The sequence below is a fragment of the Puntigrus tetrazona genome, unplaced genomic scaffold (genome assembly GCF_018831695.1).
Source record: "Puntigrus tetrazona isolate hp1 unplaced genomic scaffold, ASM1883169v1 S000000234, whole genome shotgun sequence".
NCBI lineage: Eukaryota > Metazoa > Chordata > Actinopteri > Cypriniformes > Cyprinidae > Puntigrus > Puntigrus tetrazona.
The window spans coordinates 539,613-560,000 of record NW_025047902.1 but is presented as its reverse complement, the minus strand read 5'-3'; the positions used below and the strand labels follow the sequence as shown (position 1 = coordinate 560,000).

At 43.3% G+C, this 20,388-nt stretch overlaps 4 protein-coding genes across 8 annotated transcripts in view; 2 read left to right on the top strand and 2 right to left on the bottom strand.

Moving 5' to 3' along the window:
• Positions 1-5,189, bottom strand: part of rbfox2 (RNA binding fox-1 homolog 2) — a 28,352-nt gene extending 23,163 nt beyond the window's left edge. For 3 of the 5 annotated variants that reach the window (XM_043230879.1, XM_043230882.1, XM_043230881.1), the window contains exon 1: positions 3,792-5,185. In XM_043230879.1, the coding sequence (XP_043086814.1) occupies positions 3,792-3,998 (207 nt within the window). In that variant the 5' untranslated portion in view covers positions 3,999-5,185. Of the gene's footprint in view, positions 1-3,791 lie in introns of all 5 variants that reach the window. The other 2 variants (XR_006248618.1, XM_043230880.1) reach the window with 2 other exon arrangements.
• A 2,599-nt stretch (positions 5,190-7,788) lies between these two features.
• LOC122333321 (P2Y purinoceptor 1-like) lies at positions 7,789-13,594 on the top strand. The gene is made up of 2 exons (XM_043230886.1): positions 7,789-8,706; positions 10,567-13,594. The coding sequence occupies exon 2, from the start codon at positions 10,579-10,581 to the stop codon at positions 11,467-11,469; it is 891 nt and encodes a 296-aa protein (XP_043086821.1). The 5' UTR covers positions 7,789-8,706; positions 10,567-10,578; the 3' UTR covers positions 11,470-13,594.
• An 8-nt stretch (positions 13,595-13,602) lies between these two features.
• Positions 13,603-14,591, top strand: LOC122333322 (G-protein coupled receptor 4-like). Its single transcript, XM_043230887.1, has one exon. The coding sequence runs from the start codon at positions 13,603-13,605 to the stop codon at positions 14,491-14,493; it is 891 nt and encodes a 296-aa protein (XP_043086822.1). The 3' UTR covers positions 14,494-14,591.
• Positions 14,592-16,445: 1,854 nt separating this feature from the next.
• On the bottom strand, positions 16,446-19,626 carry LOC122333320. Its single transcript, XM_043230885.1, has 2 exons — positions 19,173-19,626; positions 16,446-18,073 (listed from the first exon to the last, which is right to left on the bottom strand). Exons 1-2 carry the CDS (start codon positions 19,223-19,225, stop codon positions 17,146-17,148), a joined length of 981 nt encoding a protein of 326 aa, XP_043086820.1. The 5' UTR covers positions 19,226-19,626; the 3' UTR covers positions 16,446-17,145.
• Between the last annotated feature and the right edge of the window lie 762 nt (positions 19,627-20,388).

Sequence of the window (20,388 nt, the reverse complement as noted above, 5' to 3'; positions counted from 1 at the left end):
CTCGGCGTCTGTGAGATCTCTAGCACCGCCTCTAATTGGGCGGCAGCTTTAATTGGTCTATAGTGCTGTATAATCAGATTAGCGCCGGCCCACACGCTCCTCGTCGGGGTTCAAGCCCAGCTTTTGTTTACACGTTAAAACAAGAAGATAATCACCACACGAGGGACGGAGGACGCGCTTTTACTACAGCACTTTAACAGTCACTTATTAGGGTCCAAAAGATCTGCCGTAGTTAATATTTATAGCAGATGAGACGCTTACACAACACACGAGAGCAGAAACGAGACGCTCTCGGCTCCAGGACAGAGGAAATGGAGTCGAGGACGGTTCTGCAGAGAATCACGGGTTATTTCTGCTCTGCTGCCGCGTCTCTTCTCATCTTCTCCTGATAAACACCCTCTTTGAGCTCCGTGCAGCTCCCAGCTGGAACTAATGTCCCTCCTACGGTCCCCTGAGGGAACACTTAGCAGTGCGCACTGCGCCGCTCCAGCACGCTCCACACCGAAGAAGCATCCGCAGCGCCATCGCATCAAAACACGGACCACAATGCACTGCAACAATCCCAAGAAGAAACGAGTCGTACTGCGCCGTTCTAATTATAGGACCGAGGGGAATCTTTTTTTAAGATTGCGTCATTTATGTTCTCGCTTTCAAAACCTTCATTACTGTAATACTACAGAGCCTCGCTCTTAAACGGCCATGCAAAAAGAAAACGCATTACAGTAAGAATCTAAGATTTTTACAGTAAAAGCGATTCAACTGATGCTTTTTGCAGCACGCAAAAAAAAAAAAAACACGAAACAACGTCACGACGGAAAAAGAGAGAGGCCTGAAATGATTTGTGTTGATCAAAAGCCAGCTTTTTCTGAAATATGAGCTGGACGTGTTCTTGAGATTCAGCCCAGATTCTGCTTCCCGACTGAAAGCCCGAGTGTGTTTTTTCTGCTGATATTTGAGGATCAGATCTAAAGGCCGTCCAGAGAATGAAGACAGAAACATCTGGAGTCCATGTGTGTGAGAGAGAGAGACAATGAGTCACAGAGAACCCCTCCACCGCCCCGTCATGTGCCTCGGTTCCTTAAGGACTGACCGCTCGCGAGCGCATGCACACACACACACACACACACACACACACACACACACACACAGACACACACACACACACACACACACACACACACACACACACACACACACACACACACAGACACACACACACAGACACACAGTCTGAGAACAGAAACTATGATTCCCTCAAACTTCCTGACCTGTAACTTCCAGTGAAGAGAGAACAGCAGAATGGAGTGAGAAGGACAAGAAAGTGAACAGATGGAGAGCTGAAGGACGGAGGTGAAGAAAGACGAGATGATTAGTGAACGTGAGGACGAGTGTTTCAAAGCTCTCTGCTACTTCATGTGTGTCTGTTAGTGCCTTGAATCCGTCTGTGCAGTTTATACTTCCTGTGTGTGTGTGTGTGTGTGTGTGTGTGTGTGTGTGCTGCTGAACGCACTCAAGATGGAGGTCTACAGTCATGACATCAGTTGTGTGTGTGTGTGTGAGAGAGACACACACACACACACACACACACACTCAGTGAGGTACTAAACGAAAGACTAAGAAAATGAAAAACACATTGCTCAACACACTCAAAAAAAATAAATCTCTTTTAAAAGGTCAAACACTGAAGGGAACACACTCGATGCACGCATCCTGGAAAAACTCGAAGCAGCTCTTTTTATTGACATGAAGGAGAGTCTCGAGAACTGAGGTGTTTTAGTGCTGCTTCATGAACCCACATCAAAATAAAGACCACTAATACTTTCACACAACAGACAGACAGACGACGTGATTCTCTCTCTCTCTCTCTCTCTCTCTCTCTCTGTCTCTCTCTCTCTCTCTCTCTCTCTCTCTCTCTCTCTCTCTCTCTCTCTCTCTCTCTCTCTCTCTCTCTCTCTCTCTCTCTCTCTCTCTCTCTCTCTCTCTCTCTCTCTCTCTCTCTCTCTCTCTCTCTCTCTCTGTCTCTCTCTGTCTCTCTCTCTCTGTCTCTCTCTCTCTCTCTCGGAGCTACTATATTCTTTTAGCTTTGAGACTTATTTGCAAAGGAAACAGAATATTGAGGGCGGGGTTTATTGTGATGCTCCTCCTCAATCTTGTAGTTAGGGGCGTGGCTTGGGATTTATTTTTCAGTTTTCAATTAAATGTCACCAAGACAAGTTTTTTATGAACGGATCATTTATTGGCCGGAGGACCAGCGGTGTTTGCTAACGAAGAAACTTTTAAAAGACGCTTCCTCGACTCCGGAGCAGATGAGACTCTATTGTCTTCAGTAATAACCATCAGCACCACACCCCGACTTTACTGCTCCGCTCGTGGGGTCAAAGTTCAGAGCTGCCATGGTAACACATGTGCGCGATCCCATAGGGGTAATTACAGGAGACGCGGGGTAAGTAGGGCACATTACAACAGAAGAGCAGATTCAACACACAGCTCAGAGCAGGAGGGAAAAACATAAAGACTTATCTGCAAATCTCCAATCAGAGCGAGCGAGCGTGTGTGTGTGTGTGTGTGTGTGTGTGTGTGTGTGTGTGTGTGTGTATTAACCCCCCCCAGCAGCCCACGTCAGGATAAATGGGAGATCAGAGACTAATGCCACTCTGAAACAAGTGTAGATCTCTTTAGCACAACAAAAAGCCTCTTTACTGTCAGTGATACAGCAAATCCTCTTCTGACGGAGCGTGTGTGTGTGTGTGTGTGTGTGTGTGTGTGTGGACTGATGTGATTTTAATATCACAGTGGACAGCAGCGGCTCAGAACAAATTCCTACAGCTTCTGACCAACGATGTTCGTTAAATCTGCTCTAAACACTGGACCTGGATTCACGTTCTCCCAGGTTTGTGAAGCTCTCACAGGAGAGAGGAGAATCGGACCGGGGTGTTTACACACACACACACACACACACACACACACACACACACACACACACACACACACACACACACACACACACACACGCTTCACATCGACGTCTCATTCCTTTAATTTCCTCCATCTCCTGGTTTTCATAAGTGCTCGTCTCTTGTTACCAAACAGTTTGGCTCCTGCAGCCCCCGCTCCATTTCTGCCTCTGCTGCAGGCGTATTTCCAGTCTCTCGCTCTCGGAGCAGGATCAATACCTTTTTTGGGCTACACCAGCGAGCTCCACACACACACACACACACACACACACACACACACACACACACACACACACACACACATCTGCTCGGTCTTAAACCGTCATGGTGCAGTTTAGAGAAACCGTGAGCCATTAGCCTGTGAAAATGAGCCATTAGGGTCCATGCAGCACTTTAGATCACTTACCGGAGAACGAACAGAGAGAGAGAGAGAGAGAGAGAGAGAGAGAGAGAGAGAGAGAGAGATGGATGGATGGATGGATAAAATGTTGAAATGAGATGAGATCACGTCTGTCTACAAACACAGAGCGTGAGGAGCGGAAGAGAAGAGCTCGTGCTGGAGGATGGAAAAGTACCGCAGGATGGAGAGATGGAGAGGACTGCAGGCCTCGGATGAGAGAGAGAGATAGAGAGATAAAGAGAGAGAGAGAGGCGCTGGAAAACCACCTCTGTGATTCACGAGCATCACAACAGAGAGAGAAACCCGGGTCTGAGCGAAAGCCGTTTGTTTTCATCCCGTGTAACGGGCCAGACCTGAGAAGCACAAGCATCTATTCTGTCCTAAACACACACACACACACACACACACACACACGGAATGGTGGTTTTAACGCTTACCTGTCCGAGCTCTCCGGTTCCGTCCATCCGCGCTCGCTTGCATTCCGCCCCGACCGAATCCCCCGCCGCCGCGGCTCCCTCCGGCTCCGGATCCCCGCGCTTCATCCCCCGGACCGCCGCCGAACCCGCGTCCAGATCCCTGTCGCGCTCCAGGATCCCGCGGCTCACCGGCAGCATTACAGATGCGACGTCGGTCGACATTAACATTGAAGAGGGCCGCAGACGCTGCGTATGAAGAGCGAGCGGCGCAGGAGACGTGTTCTGGCTCAGGATCAGCGGCGCTTTATGGATCAGAACCGACGCTCATCTGACGCGTTCAAACCCGTTACAGTGTGACGCGCGCCTGCCGCATTAAAGGCCTTTGAAGAGTAGCGAGTATCTCGGGCCTGGACGCGAACCGCGAGCAGAAAAAAACCCCCAGCGAGCTTCGGAACGCTTCGGTAGATCAGAGGATCCGGAGACGAGGAACGCAGAACGGTGGGGGGAAAAAACGGGTCTAAACGCATGGAGGGCGAACGCGAAGGCAACGCGCACTGCGTCTGAAGGTTTCGGATCTCGAACGCTCTTCCAGCGAATTAAACGCAAAATCGTCAAGTTCGCCTTTAAAAACAGGCGTCGCGGGAAAACGCGAGAGAAACGCGATGCATCATTCCAGTCCTTCGAGCGATTCGAGCGATTTCCTAAAACAAAGGAGTGGCGTGGAGCTGCTGCTTTTCCTTTCTTCTCTCTCTCTCTCTCTCTCTCTCTCTGGATTCTTGCGGCGGAGAGGAAACGCACGCGCACACGCGCCCCTCCTCTCCGGTTTCCTCGCGCTCTCGTTGCTTTATTCTCGCTGCGGTTTCCCGTTCTCCCCGTTTGAGCACGAAGCGCTTTTAGCGTTTAAGAACCGAACGCAGGGTTCTGTCTGACTAGATGTGTGTGTGTTTTTTTTAAAACATCTGCGTTAAGCTCGCGACGCAGCGACCGGGAAGCGTCGACATGTGACGAGCCAATAATGAACGTTCCGTATGAGGGGAAAAAAAAAAACGTTTGGGAAAAAACCCAGACGCGACTTCGTAGCGCGCGTGCAGGAGACGCGCGCGGGCCCGTCGGTGTGAGGAGAGGACCGGAGCGCGTGGGTTTATCGGTCGTGTGATTCGGACGCGGTACAGTTTGTTCCTGCTGGATCCGCGGCGTGGAAAACCAGCGGCGAGGCGCGTCGGTGGAGCTCGCGCGACATCTAGCGGACGCTCTGCGTCATGACGTCACCTCCAGCGGACGGAACGCGCGCTTCAGGAGCTCTGGGTTCTGGGTCGTTCACCGTTCCGTCCATCTTAGGAGTGATCTGAATCAGGAAACGGTTCAAATAAAATATGAACATCTTTTTAGACCTAATTCAAGACCTGCGGTTTAATGAACAATTGAACACATCTGCCCTAAATCATTAATAATAATATCTTAATGTGGTGGTATGCCAAATTAATTAAATATTTTTTGTTTGCATAGTGTTTTTTTTTTTGGGCCGAGCCAAAACTACATTTAAAAATAAATAAATACAAGAGAGAAAAAATTCCAGGATTTTATTTGTTAATTTTAGACCTAAAAATCTAAGCAAATTCTTCATATTAATACTGTACTCTAGGCACTATTCTTATGGATTTTAGCTGTCTACAGTAATCTTCAACATCACATCCTCTCTGTTTTAAAGGAACACTAGTTTAAGTGTTTCAGAATGTATTCAGAGGATCTCAGTCTGATCAGATCAGCAGAGTTGTGATGTTTCTCTGTAGTTATCTCATGTATTAAGACCAGCGGGAGTCTCTTTTATTCACCAAACCTGCAGCAAAACAGTAAAAATATGACAAAAAAATTACTGTTCAAAATAAGTTTCTATTTTAAGAAATGTTAAAGAATTAAACAAATAAATACACTTTAAAAGAGACATGCAGGATTTAATTCAACACTGTCAATAACTATCATTTGTTTATTACTTGTGCAGTATTTATTATTCATACACATTGCCTTTATAACTCTCATTACTACAGCTAGCTGATAACTTTGTGTTAAATCATGATCTTTGAACATAGACGTCTTCATCCTGCTAGTATTTCACTTCATTATGTAACGTACGGATCTGTTTATTAAATACTGAGATCATGATATTTCTTGCTGGGGGTGTTTTCCTGTCTGTGCCGGCGATGCAGTGTTGCCAGATATTGCTAAATGAAAAGAAAAGCTTCCTAAAATGTCAAATGAAGTGGATGTTTATGTCACTCATAAACTCTCTGAAAGAGACTCCGTGATGATCTCCAGACCACAGACACTACACTGAAATGTTCATTTTGAACGGTACAGTGTGTGTGATTTAACAACAGCTTTTTATTTGCAAATAAATATCAGGATCTTTCTGTTCATCGTAGAATCCTGAAAAAATGTACTGTATTCAACTTTTTTAAACACTGATAATAATCCGAAATGTTTCCTGACCTCTTAAGATGAAGCTTTCTATAAATCTGTACTAAACATCATTTTCCCACGTATTTCCGCTCGAGGAAGATTAGATTTATTACAATTAATGCCCAAATGAATGCTTGAAAAATGACACACGACAGCAAAAGTTATAAAGAACTGACTTATTAAACACTTTTTAGCTGCTGAAAATGTTATAATAATACATTATAATAATAATTTGGAGTATGTGTTCCATAAAAATAATAAGACTCCTTAAATTATGATACAGTTATGTATTCATTTCTCTTTTATTATTGTGGTAATTCCTGTTTTCTGTGTTAAATTTCTAATTGTTTAAAAGAACACCATCATCTGATGCTTGAACTTTTTAGTGTTAAAAGGCAAAATGAACTGATGTTGATAATAAGAGCTAATATTGAACAGTAACTCTGGTTCAGTACGTATTTCTTCTGATGAAATATTTGTGTCATTAAAACTTTCAAAATTCTGGTGCCTTGAAGAGATGGAGACGTTTAGTTTTCTAGATGAATTCGTATTAAGTTTAAAAAAATGGTGAATATAGTTCTGAAACAATGCAAAGTCACTTTGGATGAAAGTTAAAGCTTTTAATCTCAATGATGTGTTTCAGTCGGGTCGGTCATCGAGGAAGGAACCTTTTAACAAGAACCTCCTTCTATTAAAATGTTGTACAGGTTTCTGTCTGTAAATTTAATTGTGTTAAAAAGAGTGAAATGAACTGAGAGAGACACACTGAAGAAAAGACACAGACTGGATCAGGGACGTTAACAAAAAAAGAAAAATGAAAGACTTTCGAATCAAATGAGGTGATATTATATTCAGAATAGATCGAGAGAGAACGCAACAGATGTTTAAACTGAGAAATCTTACACTAAATGAGCTTGTTTCTAATTTGATGTCTGATACAGATCTAAAAGTTGGCAACAGAGGACTGAAAAGATTCAGCGGAAGAACATCTAGAACCTAATTACATTCATTGACCTCAGGTCACACCATTAGTCTTGGAGATCCGCTGGGTCTTTTATCAGTGGAGTCTACGTGAGCGTCCTTCTTCGGGACTTTCTCCTGAAGTCCACATCACCTCCACCGTCTTTGTTGAGCGCTCAGCTCTTTAACCTCCTCTCTGTGAGCAGACCCGTCTCCCTTCTTGAGGACTGTGGTGTCCTTCACGTACAGAGAGAAGAGCAGAGGATCACAGACGTGAGAGCGACAGGTAATCATTAAGAGTCTGAAGATCTGTGTGAAGATAGAGACAGCTGGGCCTCTGTGAGAAAGGGACTTTGCAGGAATCCCGTGGTCTTCAGGTCCTCAGACGACACTCATCACATGATTCCTGAATGGGCCCAACACACCAACATCGGTAAACACGATCCTCCGAGCCGTCTGCAGATGACAACTAAAGCTCTGTCATGATAAAAAGAGGCTTGTTGTGTCCTGTGGGCCTAGACTCATTTAAAATAGACTGTTTCAAAGTGTTTCTATGGTTAGATGAGTCCAAAATGATCATTATTGTTTTAAATCACAGACACTGTGTTCTTGAGTTAAAGAGGAGGAGATCTTCAGAGTTCAGTTCAGAAGCAGCATCTCTGATGGTATGGAGGTGTAGAAGTGTATACTGTATGAGAAACTTCATGTTCTGGAAGGCTCTATGAATGCTGAAAGGTATATAAAGGCTTTAGAGGATGCTCCCCTCCGGATGACGTCTATTTCAGAGAAGGTCTGGTGTGTTTCAGAAGAACATAAACCACATACTGCAGATATTACAACAACATGACTTCATAGAAGAAGAGTCCGGAGCTGAATTGATTTCATCAACTTTAGAGAACGTTTAGACCATCACTAAATGAAAAATATATCAGACAAGAAAGGGACCAAATTTCAACACCAGAACTCCAGAAACTCATAAACAGACGTCTTCAAGCTGTTTTGAAACGGAGATGCTTCACCGTGATGATGAACATGACCCCGTCACAACTACTCTGAGACCTGCAGCAGACATCAGATTTAACACGAGCTCACTTTTGTGCATAAAATGTCCATTTTCCAATTTTAAACAGTTGTTATGTTATCCGTGTTCTACTGTGAATGAAATATTGGCTCATGTGACAGTCAAGGGCTCTTCTATGGTAAAGCTTGTGTGTATTCGCAAGATGTTACAGTAGATTTACTCATTTGTTCCTTGCATCACCTGTTTACGTCAAGCTCTGCTCGCAACCTGCAGTTACATCACAAAACTTTGATCCTGAAACTTTTTCTCTTCTTCAGCCAATAAAAGACAGCTTCTGTTTGTTGACCCAAAAGAACCGCCACAATTGGTTGTGTCCAAACGTCCCACCTCTGTGTCCCGCGGGAGAGACACTAAACTAAGGACACGTCTTCAGGTGATGGTCAGACAGACCTTGGCAGAGACTTTCGTGAGGATCGAAGCAGGACACCTCTGTAGTGGGTGAGTTATCTGTCAAATATTGATAATTGGTCATACCGGTGATCATTTGAAAAAGTCATGCCTTAATATATCAATATGTAATTGGGTTTTGGAAAAAATATTTGCATAAACTATGAGATATGAGACTAAAACAGCTCTGTCTTCTTTAAGGTGTTCAGCAGCTGCTCTGATTGGCTAACATCACCCGAGTGCATTTTCCCACTACAAGACAAATATATAATATGTTACACAAAACTTTTTGGTTTACCATAGATAATACACTATATAGTAATTTAATACAATTACTTGGAATTAGAAATATGACGGAAGAGTTTGCTACACAGGTTCTATGGGAGAATACAGACACTCTTAAAAATAAAGGTTCTTCACAGATATGCCATAAAATAAAACATTTTGGTTTCACAAAGAACGGTTTTGTCAAAGGTTCTATGAAGAACCATACATTTTTACAATCTTTCCCCACAAAAAACCTTTTGTGAAACAGAAAGGTTCTTTAGATGTTAAAGGTTCTTTATGGAACGAGTTAGAAAAAAGAAGGTTCTTCTATGGCATTGTGAAGCACTTTTATTTTGAAGAATGCAGAGGCTAAGCACTGAGCTTTTAGCAGAAATATAGTCTGTTCATTCCTGTGGGATTGATAAAAAGTGGTCAAAACTTAGCCAGAAATTGAGTTTCTGCTGAATTTATGGCATATATCATATTGTTTACATATTTTGTAGAAATATGTTTGGATGCAAATTTTATAAATCTATTATATATTTACTTGGGAATCTCAAAACAAAGCTCGCTTCTTTCTAACTGTAATATGGTCTATCATCATCATGCAGAGTACACAGATACAGGTTATTATATGCACTGCTTCACCTTTCAACAAAGGTTATTTGCGGGTCCTGTGCTACACTGTGACTCATCTGAAGAATTGAGCGTGGGTTAAAGTCATGGCATTAGCAGCCCACAAGGTGACAGTGTTGCTTGTGTTGATGTGGATCTTCTGCTGCAGTGTATAAAACACTACTCCAATGATCCGGATGTTACACCACACATGAGATGAGTGCAGCCATGATATGATATGGTAATTTATTTCTAGTTCTAGTACATCTAGGCTCCCTGCTGATCTCTCATGTGTTCCTCAGATCATGCCTTGGAGGATCACTAACCTACAGAGTTTAGCTCCAGCCCTGATAAAACACTCCTGACCCGAGCAGGCTAATCAGGATCACAGATAGGTTTCAGATAAACTCTATAACATAGTGGGTCTCCAGGATTGGATTTGAGGAACCTTGGTTTGGAAATGGAAGCCTGCACTGTAGGCAAATCCTTAACATTCTTAGCAGTCTAATCAAAAATGTAATTCTCGATATGATATGTTGTTTACTGACGCTCTATCATGTGCCGACTACAAACACATACACCATATGAACAAAAGTATTAGCACCTCCTTCTAATGAACACGTTTTAGTACAAAAGCATATAATGATGATCTAGGAAACTGTGCTTCTCATTTTATAGCAACAGTTTGGACAGGACCTTCTATCCTAACATGACAGCGCTTCTGTGTATAAAGTAAGGTTCAAAAAGAAATGATTGACTGAGTCAGTGTGGGAAACCTCTGCTGTGACTAAGAGCTGAAAACACCAATGACTTGTGCACACATATGGATACAGCCATTGCCAAAGTTTTGGAAATGACTTTTTCTGTTCTTCAGAAGGGGGGGGGGGTGCTAATACTTGTCCATCCTGATTTTATGAGGTTCTTAGAGACAAACTCACTCTTAAAGTCATTGTTGGATAAGGCTTGGCCATCCCTTTAATCTCAATTAGATCTTGAATTCATGTTGATAACACTTATTCTCGTCCACAGCTCTTCATCATCATGTCAAACACCTCGGCTCTGAGCCTGAACTCCAGCATCTCCGGATGGCATCAGCCTCTCTGGTATCAGTATGAAGTGTGTGCAGAAGCTCCTCATTGGTTCATCTTCTACTTTGGAGTGAAAGTACTGAACCTGGTGGCAGGATTCCCAATGAACATCCTTGTGTTGTGGCAGATTCTGAGGAAGAAGAGCGAAGGCTCGACGTCAGACGTCTTCATTTTTAACCTCTCCATCCTGGACGCCTATTTTGGCCTCATGACGCCGGTCGATCTTTCCAACCGGCTGTACTTCAACGACCCGACTGTCTGGTACTCCCAGCGTTTCGCCTACGGACTCAAAGACGTCACTCCGTTGTTCCTCACCTGTATTTGTCTGGACAGGTACATCGCTGTGGTCCATCCCATCCTCTTCACGGGGATCCGTGACACTCGCATCCGGATCGGTGTCTCTGTGCTGGTTTGGGGACTCATTCTGGCCTACTCTCTGACCAAAACCTTCTTAGGCACCATGAGCGTGAACGAGGTCTTCAGCGGAGTCATCCTCTCTGCCTTCTTCATCATGATGTTCTGCAACCTCTCCATCATCTGGGTCCTCAGGAAGAGTGTGGCAGGGAAAGATGTCATGAACCCAGTGAAGAAGAAGGCCTTCAAGATGGTGATTATCGTCCTTGCCATCATCGTGGTGAACTATCTGCCTCCCGTGGCTCTGTTGCCGTTCGCTTCCACCTTCTCGTTCATGAAGCTGCATTGTAAGGTCCTTCTTGGCGTCTTCTCCATGATGGACCTGAGCTGCACTATGGAGCCTTTGCTCTACATCTCTAAGATGGATCGATCTGTGCTCTGTCACTGCCTGCAGAGTCCTTCCAAGAAACCCATCACTGTGAGCATCTGAAACAAAAAAAACAGATTTTGTGTATGGTTTTTGGGTTTTCATTTCATCTTTCTAATGCAGTGGTTCTCAAGTGACGTGTCTCTGGTCTGTTGGTCACTGAAAGATGGGTAAACACAATGTTAAGTGCAAAAAAGTAAACAGAACATAATCAATTTGGCAGTTAAATAGACTCATCGACCAAGAAAGAAAAGAGAAAAAGCTTCCATAGGCCCAGCTACTGATGTAAAAGGTTGAAATTAAAGTCATGTAAAAACGTCTTTATCTTACTGGGCCTTTTAGGCTCCACATAATACAATATTAATATATTTCAATGTTTAATACGTACATTGGTTAGAGTTTTGCACTTATTTGAAATGATGATTTGATGAAACCAGTAGAGAAGCACTGATTTAACGAAGCGCTCTTCATCAGCATGTTGACTTTATGAAACTGTGGAGGTTGTTGTGTTTTCTGTGTCGTGTTTCCCAAGACGTCTTCTGTTTCTCCGCTGCTCGTTTGACTCCTAACGACTCTTTTCTGATTGATCTTCAGACTCTACAGCGAACGAAGCTGAACTTCACTTTCTTCTCCTCACTGCTGTGTTTGTGTCAGATAACCTGATTCTTTTACTTCTCACACATTAGATACAAGCTTTACAGATGCGTAATTAAGAACATTAACAAGTCACTAATTAAGACATTAATTAAAAAGCCTGGGGATTAATTAAGAATGAACTGAGGTGACACAGATGGCACGAGCTTGTAATTGTGTAACTAGATGATGCTACGAGATTAATTAACATGAAAAACATTTACAGTAGACGCTCACGTGAGCTTGTTATCATTGATCTCAGACTGCTAGAGATAAATGACAAGAAATATATAGTTATTGTATTTTTCATGCATAAAGGAACTCCAAAATTATACACTTGTCTGTGTTCACTTATTCCTCCATTCGGAAGTATTGCAATCATGTGTAAAACCTCTGGAAAGTCAAAGTAACACGAGAGGGTCATTTATCCTTAGGGAAAACTGTGAAGCACACAGATCTGACGTGACATACAGCTCAATAAATGAACATATTAAAAAACCTGAAACCTGAAACCTTAGTGCTAATGAGCACCTGAGTAGAGCTTCAGAGACAAAGATCTATTCAATCTCAAATGCTACTGATGCTGTTTGTTTGTTTAGAAAATTAACATGAAAGGAAAAGTTTCAAATGAACAAATGCTGCATTACGAGGATTCATCATCAATAGGGAAAATAAAGAACGCTTTCCTAAGCTCTCGTGTTAATGGCAGAGATCTCACACATACAGCGATGCAGCAGCTGATGATACTCACTGTTGTCTTGTACAGGTTTACATGTGAACTAAAACACTGAACACGTGCCTCACAGACTGAAAGAGACAAACTGACATTCAATCCCACACCAAAATATCAAACATTCAAATACATGTAAGTAAACAGACCAGTCACTAGATCAGCCTCTCTATAAAAACACAAGTTCTGACCTAAACCTGAAGTATGTTTTGGATGAGCTGACCAGTAACTCAACTGAAATTAAACAGTGTTTTGGTACATGGTGTAGACTGAAATACTTTCACTCTATAGAGTATTATGACAGTTGAGGGCTCTTATATTGTAATGTAGCAGAGCGCCAGAAATGTGTATTTGCAGTATGTTATGGTAGATTTGTTTCTTGCATCACCTGTTTACGTGAAGCTCTTCTTGTAACCCGCAGTTGCGTCACAAAATTCGTTCGCCCCCTTTCGCTGAACTGCAGAGACTTTACCGCAAACTTTTCCGCCAGATCGTCCTCTCCATCCAATCACAGACGAGATCTTCTTGTTGACCCAAAATAACTGCAACAATTGGTTGCATCCGAAGCGTCCCACCCCTGTGTCCCGCAGGAAGAGCTTTTCTCTGAGCTCCCCGAGAGAGACGCTAAACTGACGACGCGTCTGAGTTGGGTTCTGGTCAGAGAAAGGTTGACAGTCGACGGAACTACGGCAGACGCCTCTGTATTGAGCAAGAGTTCACCAGAGAGACAACCTGTTTCAGTGTTTGAAGTTCAGTAGATATAACAGTTGCTTGCCAAAGACGTATCATTATAACTGACGTCTGCAGCTCAGTTCATCATCATCATCATCATCATGGAAAACACCTCGGCTTTGAGTCTGAATTCCAGCGTCTCTGGATGGCAACGTTTACCGTGGTACCAGTTCGAGGAGTGTGCCGAGGCTCCTCACTGGTTTCTGTTGTACTTTGGAGTGAAAGTACTGAACCTGGTGGCAGGCGTTCCCCTGAACATCCTTGTGTTGTGGCAGATTCTGAGGAAGAAGAGCGAAGGCTCGACGTCAGACGTCTTCATTTTTAACCTCTCCATCCTGGACGCCTACTTTGGCCTCATGACGCCGGTCGACCTTTCCAACCGGCTCTACTTCAACGACTCGTCTGTATGGTACTCGGTGCGTTTCGCCTACGGACTCAAAGACGTCACTCCGTTGTTCCTCACCTGTATTTGTCTGGACAGGTACATCGCTGTGGTCCATCCCATCCTCTTCACGGGGATCCGTGACACTCGCATCCGGATCGGTGTCTCGGTGCTGGTTTGGGGACTCATTCTGGCCTACTCTCTGACCAAAACCTTCTTAGGCGTCATGAGCGTGAACGAGGTCTTCAGCGGAGTCATCCTCTCTGCCTTCTTCATCATGATGTTCTGCAACCTCTCCATCATCTGGGTCCTCAGGAAGAGCGTGGCAGGGAAAGATGTCATGAACCCGGTGAAGAAGAAGGCCTTCAAGATGGTGATTATCGTCCTTGCCATCATCGTGGTGAACTATCTGCCTCCCGTGGCTCTGATGCCGTTTTCTTCCACCTACTCTTTCGTGGCGTTCCGTTGTAAGATCAGCCTCTCTGTCTTCTCCATCATGGACCTGAGCTGCACCATCGAGCCTTTGCTCTACATCTCTAAGATGGATCGATTTGCCTTCTGTCAATGCCTGCCGAGTCCTTCCAAGAAACCCATCACCGTGAGTGTTTGATTTGACACTCTTGGACTCGGGTCTCGGTCTAATCCAGGGATCTCCAGCCCTGCTCCTGGAGAGCTCCAGCCCTAACACACCTACCTGTAATCATCTAATATCCCTGAACACCTTGACTAGTCAAGTTGGATCTGAAATCTGCAGGACAGTGGCTCTTCAGGAGCAGGGATGGAGATCCAGTGGTTCGTTACCAAACATGAGCCTCGGGTCTGTTGTGATGAGGCACTAAGAGCATGAAAAGCACAGTCAATTACACATGAAACTAACCATATTTAATCATTATGACAGCAAGACAGGGAGGAGAAAACACTTCCCATGGTCTTATTGATATTAAATATTGTATATCCATCACACTCCACATTATTTTGGACCACTTCATCTTCAAACTCAAATGAAAATACAGGCCAGACATCATTAAAGGTATACATTAACTTCAGTCTGGGTGAGGATGAAGATGGTTTGAGCTGAACTCACTGTCAAGTCACCTACATTTATTTAGTGCTTTTAACGATACAGATTCTGTCAAAGCAGCTTAACAATATCAAACAGGAAAATTGTGTCAATAACACTAAAAGGACAACAATAAACACTTAATCTTCTGTTAAAGGCAGTTCACCATTGTGGAGAACATTAAACCACTTGGCAACCAAAACAAACCACATCCCTATGAAGTCCATGTTCATAATTCTGTTTCTCACTAGGCCTGTTCAAGGTCTACAGACTGTAATATATTTTAATGTTCACTTTTGTTATTATTGTAATTCCCTGCATTGCTCTGATGTGAAATCTCGACTCTGATTTGATGAAACCAGTAGAGAAGCACTGATTTAACGAAGCGCTCTTCATCAGCATGTTGACTTTATGAAACTGTGGAGGTTGTTGTGTTTTCTGTGTCGTGTTTCCCAAGACGTCTTCTGTTTCTCCGCTGCTCGTTTGACTCCTAACGACTCTTTTCTGATTGATCTTCAGACTCTACAGCGAACGAAGCTGAACTTCACTTTCTTCTCCTCACTGCTGTGTTTGTGTCAGATAACCTGATTCTTTTACTTCTCACACATTAGATACAAGCTTTACAGATGCGTAATTAAGAACATTAACAAGTCACTAATTAAGGCGTTAATTAAAAAGCCTGGGGATTAATTAAGAATGAACTGAGGTGACACAGATGGCACGAGCTTGTAATTGTGTAACTAGATGATGCTACGAGATTAATTAACATGAAAAACATTTACAGTAGACGCTCACGTGAGCTTGTTATCATTGATCTCAGACTGCTAGAGATATGAATATTAGCTAATGCATGATCCATAAAGGAACATACGGACACGTCTGACCTGCTCTTCTGATCTATCAGAGCTGCACACGTGAAACTGATCTTCATCTGTACAGTAAAGCGTGTAAAGAACCAGCTCGACGTAACTCTATAAACAAGAACAGGACAAAAGCCTTGCATTAAAAGACCATCAACCCTCAGAAACGAGAGCTGATTCTCAGCATGTTCTTCAGCGTACTTGTGTTGATCCGAGGTTAAGAGCGGTTCATATCCCGGATGTGTTCTTGCTCCGCTCGGAGAGGATGCAGCAAGACGTGACAGCACGGTATCCCAGAATGCATTTCACACAAACCAGCGAGCGTTAACAGCAGAGGAGAAAACCAGCATCATGTCTAGAATACTACTGTTACATCATGAAATGTAGTTTTAAGAGTATTTCAGTTAAAACCCTGTAGTGGTTAAACTCGTTTTAGATATATTGAACAGGCAGTCTTTAGTCCTATTAATATATCAGTTGTTCCAGATCATATTATTTTGATCATCAATTTCCATAACTTTAATATTTTACGGTCGTACAGTCTACCTATTTTATGAGCGTCTTATACTTCATGTACTTTTATAATGGCTATCATTGTTTATTAATAATAAACAGACATTTAAGAAAAAGGCAGAACTGTGCTTTATGTCATATTTAATTTTATTATTCATACAGTAAAAATAATCATAGGCACATAAGAAAAATAGGCAGTGCTGTTTGCTTTTAATGTAAAATTAAATTTTCTAAATACTGACGGTAAATGAGCAAGTATTACGTCTGTCTTTCTATTAATAATTAGAAGCAATTATTAGACTTTTTTAGTATAGAGTTATATCACTATATATTACTATCTTCATATTTTTGTCTTGTTTTCTAATAAAATAATACAATTCTGGAATAAAGATGCATTTACTTGACAAGTAGAATAATTTTTTTTTTCTGAAAATATTATTCAGACTTTAGTTTTTGTTAAAACAATAAAAAAAAAATATCTGCCAATAGGGTGAGATGAATAATCCCAATTCAAAGGCTAAACTAAATCCAGATATATTTAGTTAAGTAAAAAATAACTCAATTTTTTTTACAAAACAAGACATTTTGAGTCATTTATCGTCAAGAAAAAAGCCACTACTCCAGAATTTGTAGATATTTAGACTAGAAAACAAAAGTGTGTGTGATAAAGTGCATCTTGAACACATTGGTCAATACAGGTATGTGAAGAATGTCAAATATCAGCCGATGTATTGGTCTTTGTGATAAATCAGTCAACCACTAGTTATTTTACTAATTAAGTTTCCAAAATTTCTGATTTGTTTCTGCAATTTATCACCTGTCTGTAACCCTAGCGCTGGGTAAGTCTGGCGGCGATCTCTTGGAGACTCTCCCTGCTGACCGGCGGACCGCTGACGGACGTCACGTAACCCGGATAGCGGTCGAAGAACTCCGGAGCCGGACAGCTGAGGCTCATCTCCGCTTCACCCGGCGGAAAGATGAGCGGAATCAGTTTAGCATGAGCGTAATCTATCTCAAAGCCCTCAAAGATAAGCCCCACCCCCCAGGCGCCAAGCCCCGCCTCCAGAAGCCGGGACACCTTCCTGGAGGCCAACGCCAGCCGCCGATAGTCGTCCTCCTCCAGCCGGAAGATGTCACTGGACAGGGGCTTCCTCGGGACCAGGACGGTCAGCCCGGGTGTGTTGGGGAAGGGCGTGAGGAAGGCCACGTGCTCGTCATCCTCCCACACTCTCCACTGCTTCTCCTCTCCGCGCACGATGCGAGGGAACAGCCCGGGGTCAGACGGATCTCCCAGGAAGCTGTAGTCAGCCGGCGTGTTTGGGTCGGGCAGCTGAGCCCGGACTCGGCTCCGGACCGCCTCCAGATCCTCCTCGGTCCAGCGCGGGCCGCTCTTGGAGCTGACGTATCCGGGATCGAACGGCTGGAAATCCTGTTCGGCGGCGAGGTGCGGCTTCCACTGGGAGCCCAGGCCGTGGAGCGGCACCACGAGGAGCTCGGCCCCGGCCCCGCGGTGAGGAGAGTGGACCAGAGCGCAGCGCCGCACCGCCAGACGCTCACACAGCAGGCGAGCCACCGACCTCCCGCCCAGAACCAGCAGCAGGAACGCCTCCTCAGGTAAGTGGAAGAGGCCGGAGCTGTCCGAGCGCTTGTGGCTGACGACGGTGACCCCTGGAGTCCACGGAGACGGGTGAAGATACGCCGACAGCTCCGGAGTCTCCCAGATCACGACCCGCTCCGAGACGCCACACACCGACATTCTGAGAGAGAAAGACGGGACTTTAGACACCTCGCTTCAACAAAAACCATCACCTGGAAGCTGGATGAACTGCTGCTCCGTGGATCTATGGGTTATCTGAGAGAAAATATTAGAAAATCTGGAATCTGAAGGTGCGAAAAAAATCTAAACATTGAGAAAATCTCCTTAAAAGTTGTTCTTAGTAATGCATGCTACTAATCAGAAATGAAGTTCTGATACGTTTACGGTAGGAAATTAACTAAATATATTCATGGAACATGATCTTTACCATAAAAGAGAAGTCACAGATATCACTGGAAAGGTCTAAGACTCCTAAATAGATATTTCACTGTTTTTTTCTTCATGAAAACTAGAGGCAGATATTAAAGAAACAGCTCAACAAAGAATCAAACTTATTATTCTCACTATTTGTCATTTCTTTGTCTCACTTCCAGTTATACAAACAGCTCCTACGCCGCTTGATGTTAGAAATTGGTGCCATAACTTATTATTTTAATGTATTGTCTTAATTATGAACTCACCGGTTTTTAATGCACACTATTATAATATTCACTGCACTTTGTTCTTCCTCTCGTCAGCTAAAGAACGGAAATATCGGTCTCAGAATAAACTGAATAATGTTGAAATATCTTCCTCTGGATAAAGAGAACCTGACAGGTTTAGAACAGAATAATGACAGAAAGATCACTTCCGGTTTAATTAACGATTAACACAAAAACACTGTAAAATATTCTTGCAATTTAAAACGGTTTTCTATATAAATGTGTGTTAAAGTGTAATTTATTTTGAGCATCATTACTCTAGTTTTCAGTCACAGGATCCTCCAGAAATCATTCTAATATACTGATTATTATTTCGTTTATGTTGCTTAAAATGTGAAAGTTAAAGAAGATATAACAGAAAACAAATAAATACTTTTATTCAGCAAGAACGCATTCAATTGATCAAAAGCGACAGTAAAGCGGTTTATATAAATATATGTAAGATTTCAGCTTTTTATGAAACGATCGTGAAAAATAAAACATATCACGGTTTCCTCAAACATTGCATCATGATGTTCAGAACAGAGCAGAAAGAGCTCAGAGTTTCTGAAACATTACCTTCTCAAAAGACCTCCGAGTAAAAGAGAGCAGAGCGCGCAGGAGACTCTCATCACACCGAGAACGAGTCTGAGGAAACCGATCAAACCGATCAGATCGATCAGAGCACGCGCGGAGCAAACTTCCGGGTGAACGCCGCTCTTCTTCTTCTTCTTCTGCTCCGATGAAGCCGGAAGCGCCGCCTGCTGGCCGGAAGCGGAACCGCGCTGTGAGTTCAAGCTCGCGCAGCAGATGGTCAGGTCTTCAGATCTCAATCGGAGACCCTTCTTCTATTTTAAAAATACAATCTATTAGCTTCCTCCTGCGCAAAGAATCAGTGATAAAGCGAGTGAGAAGTGTGTTCCGGAGCGCTGTTTTAACAGAAGACGGGTGACGAAAAAACTCTAATAAAACTCTATTCTGTGAAACGGTTCGATTTTTTGCTGGAAAACGCATCTGTTTTTTTCTGGGGCTGTGTGTGGGCTACTGTGTTTAATTAACAGGTGACTGGTGAGGTCCTGCTGTTTGACTGAACCGGTCTGAACCGGTTTAATCTGGTCAGATCCTGTCTAAACCACACACTACACACACCCAGGTCAACCAACACACACACACACACACACACACACCTCTCAGAGTCACAGCACTCACTAGTTAGTTATAAATACAGCATGATTTCATTCACAGTGACTGAGTGAATCATCACTTTAACAAACTGCTCTCTGAGTCATATTCTCTCTCTGAGCTGATCAGTGAGTTAAACACATAATCCATGAGCAGGACACACACACACACACACACACACACACAGACACTCACACACACACACACACACACACACACACACACACACACACACACACACACACACACACTTCTTCTAAAGTATGACTTGTTTTGTCTGAATCTGGTGGTGGTGAAGATTTGGTTGTATTTCTTGGAATATTCAGCTTTAATGTTGTGATAGTCATCACAATGCAGTAGGAAACGTTCTCTCTCTCTCACACACACACACACACACTCTCTCTCTCTCACACACACACACACACACACTCTCTCTCACACACTCACACACACACACACACACACTCTCTCTCTCACACACACACTCTCTCTCTCACACACACTTAATCTCTTAATGAAGCTAATGTGATATTAACCCGCTGAACTGAGCAGTGAGATCAGATTCTGTTCTTCACTGAACATGAAAAGCATCAGACTCTTCATGAAGACGAGG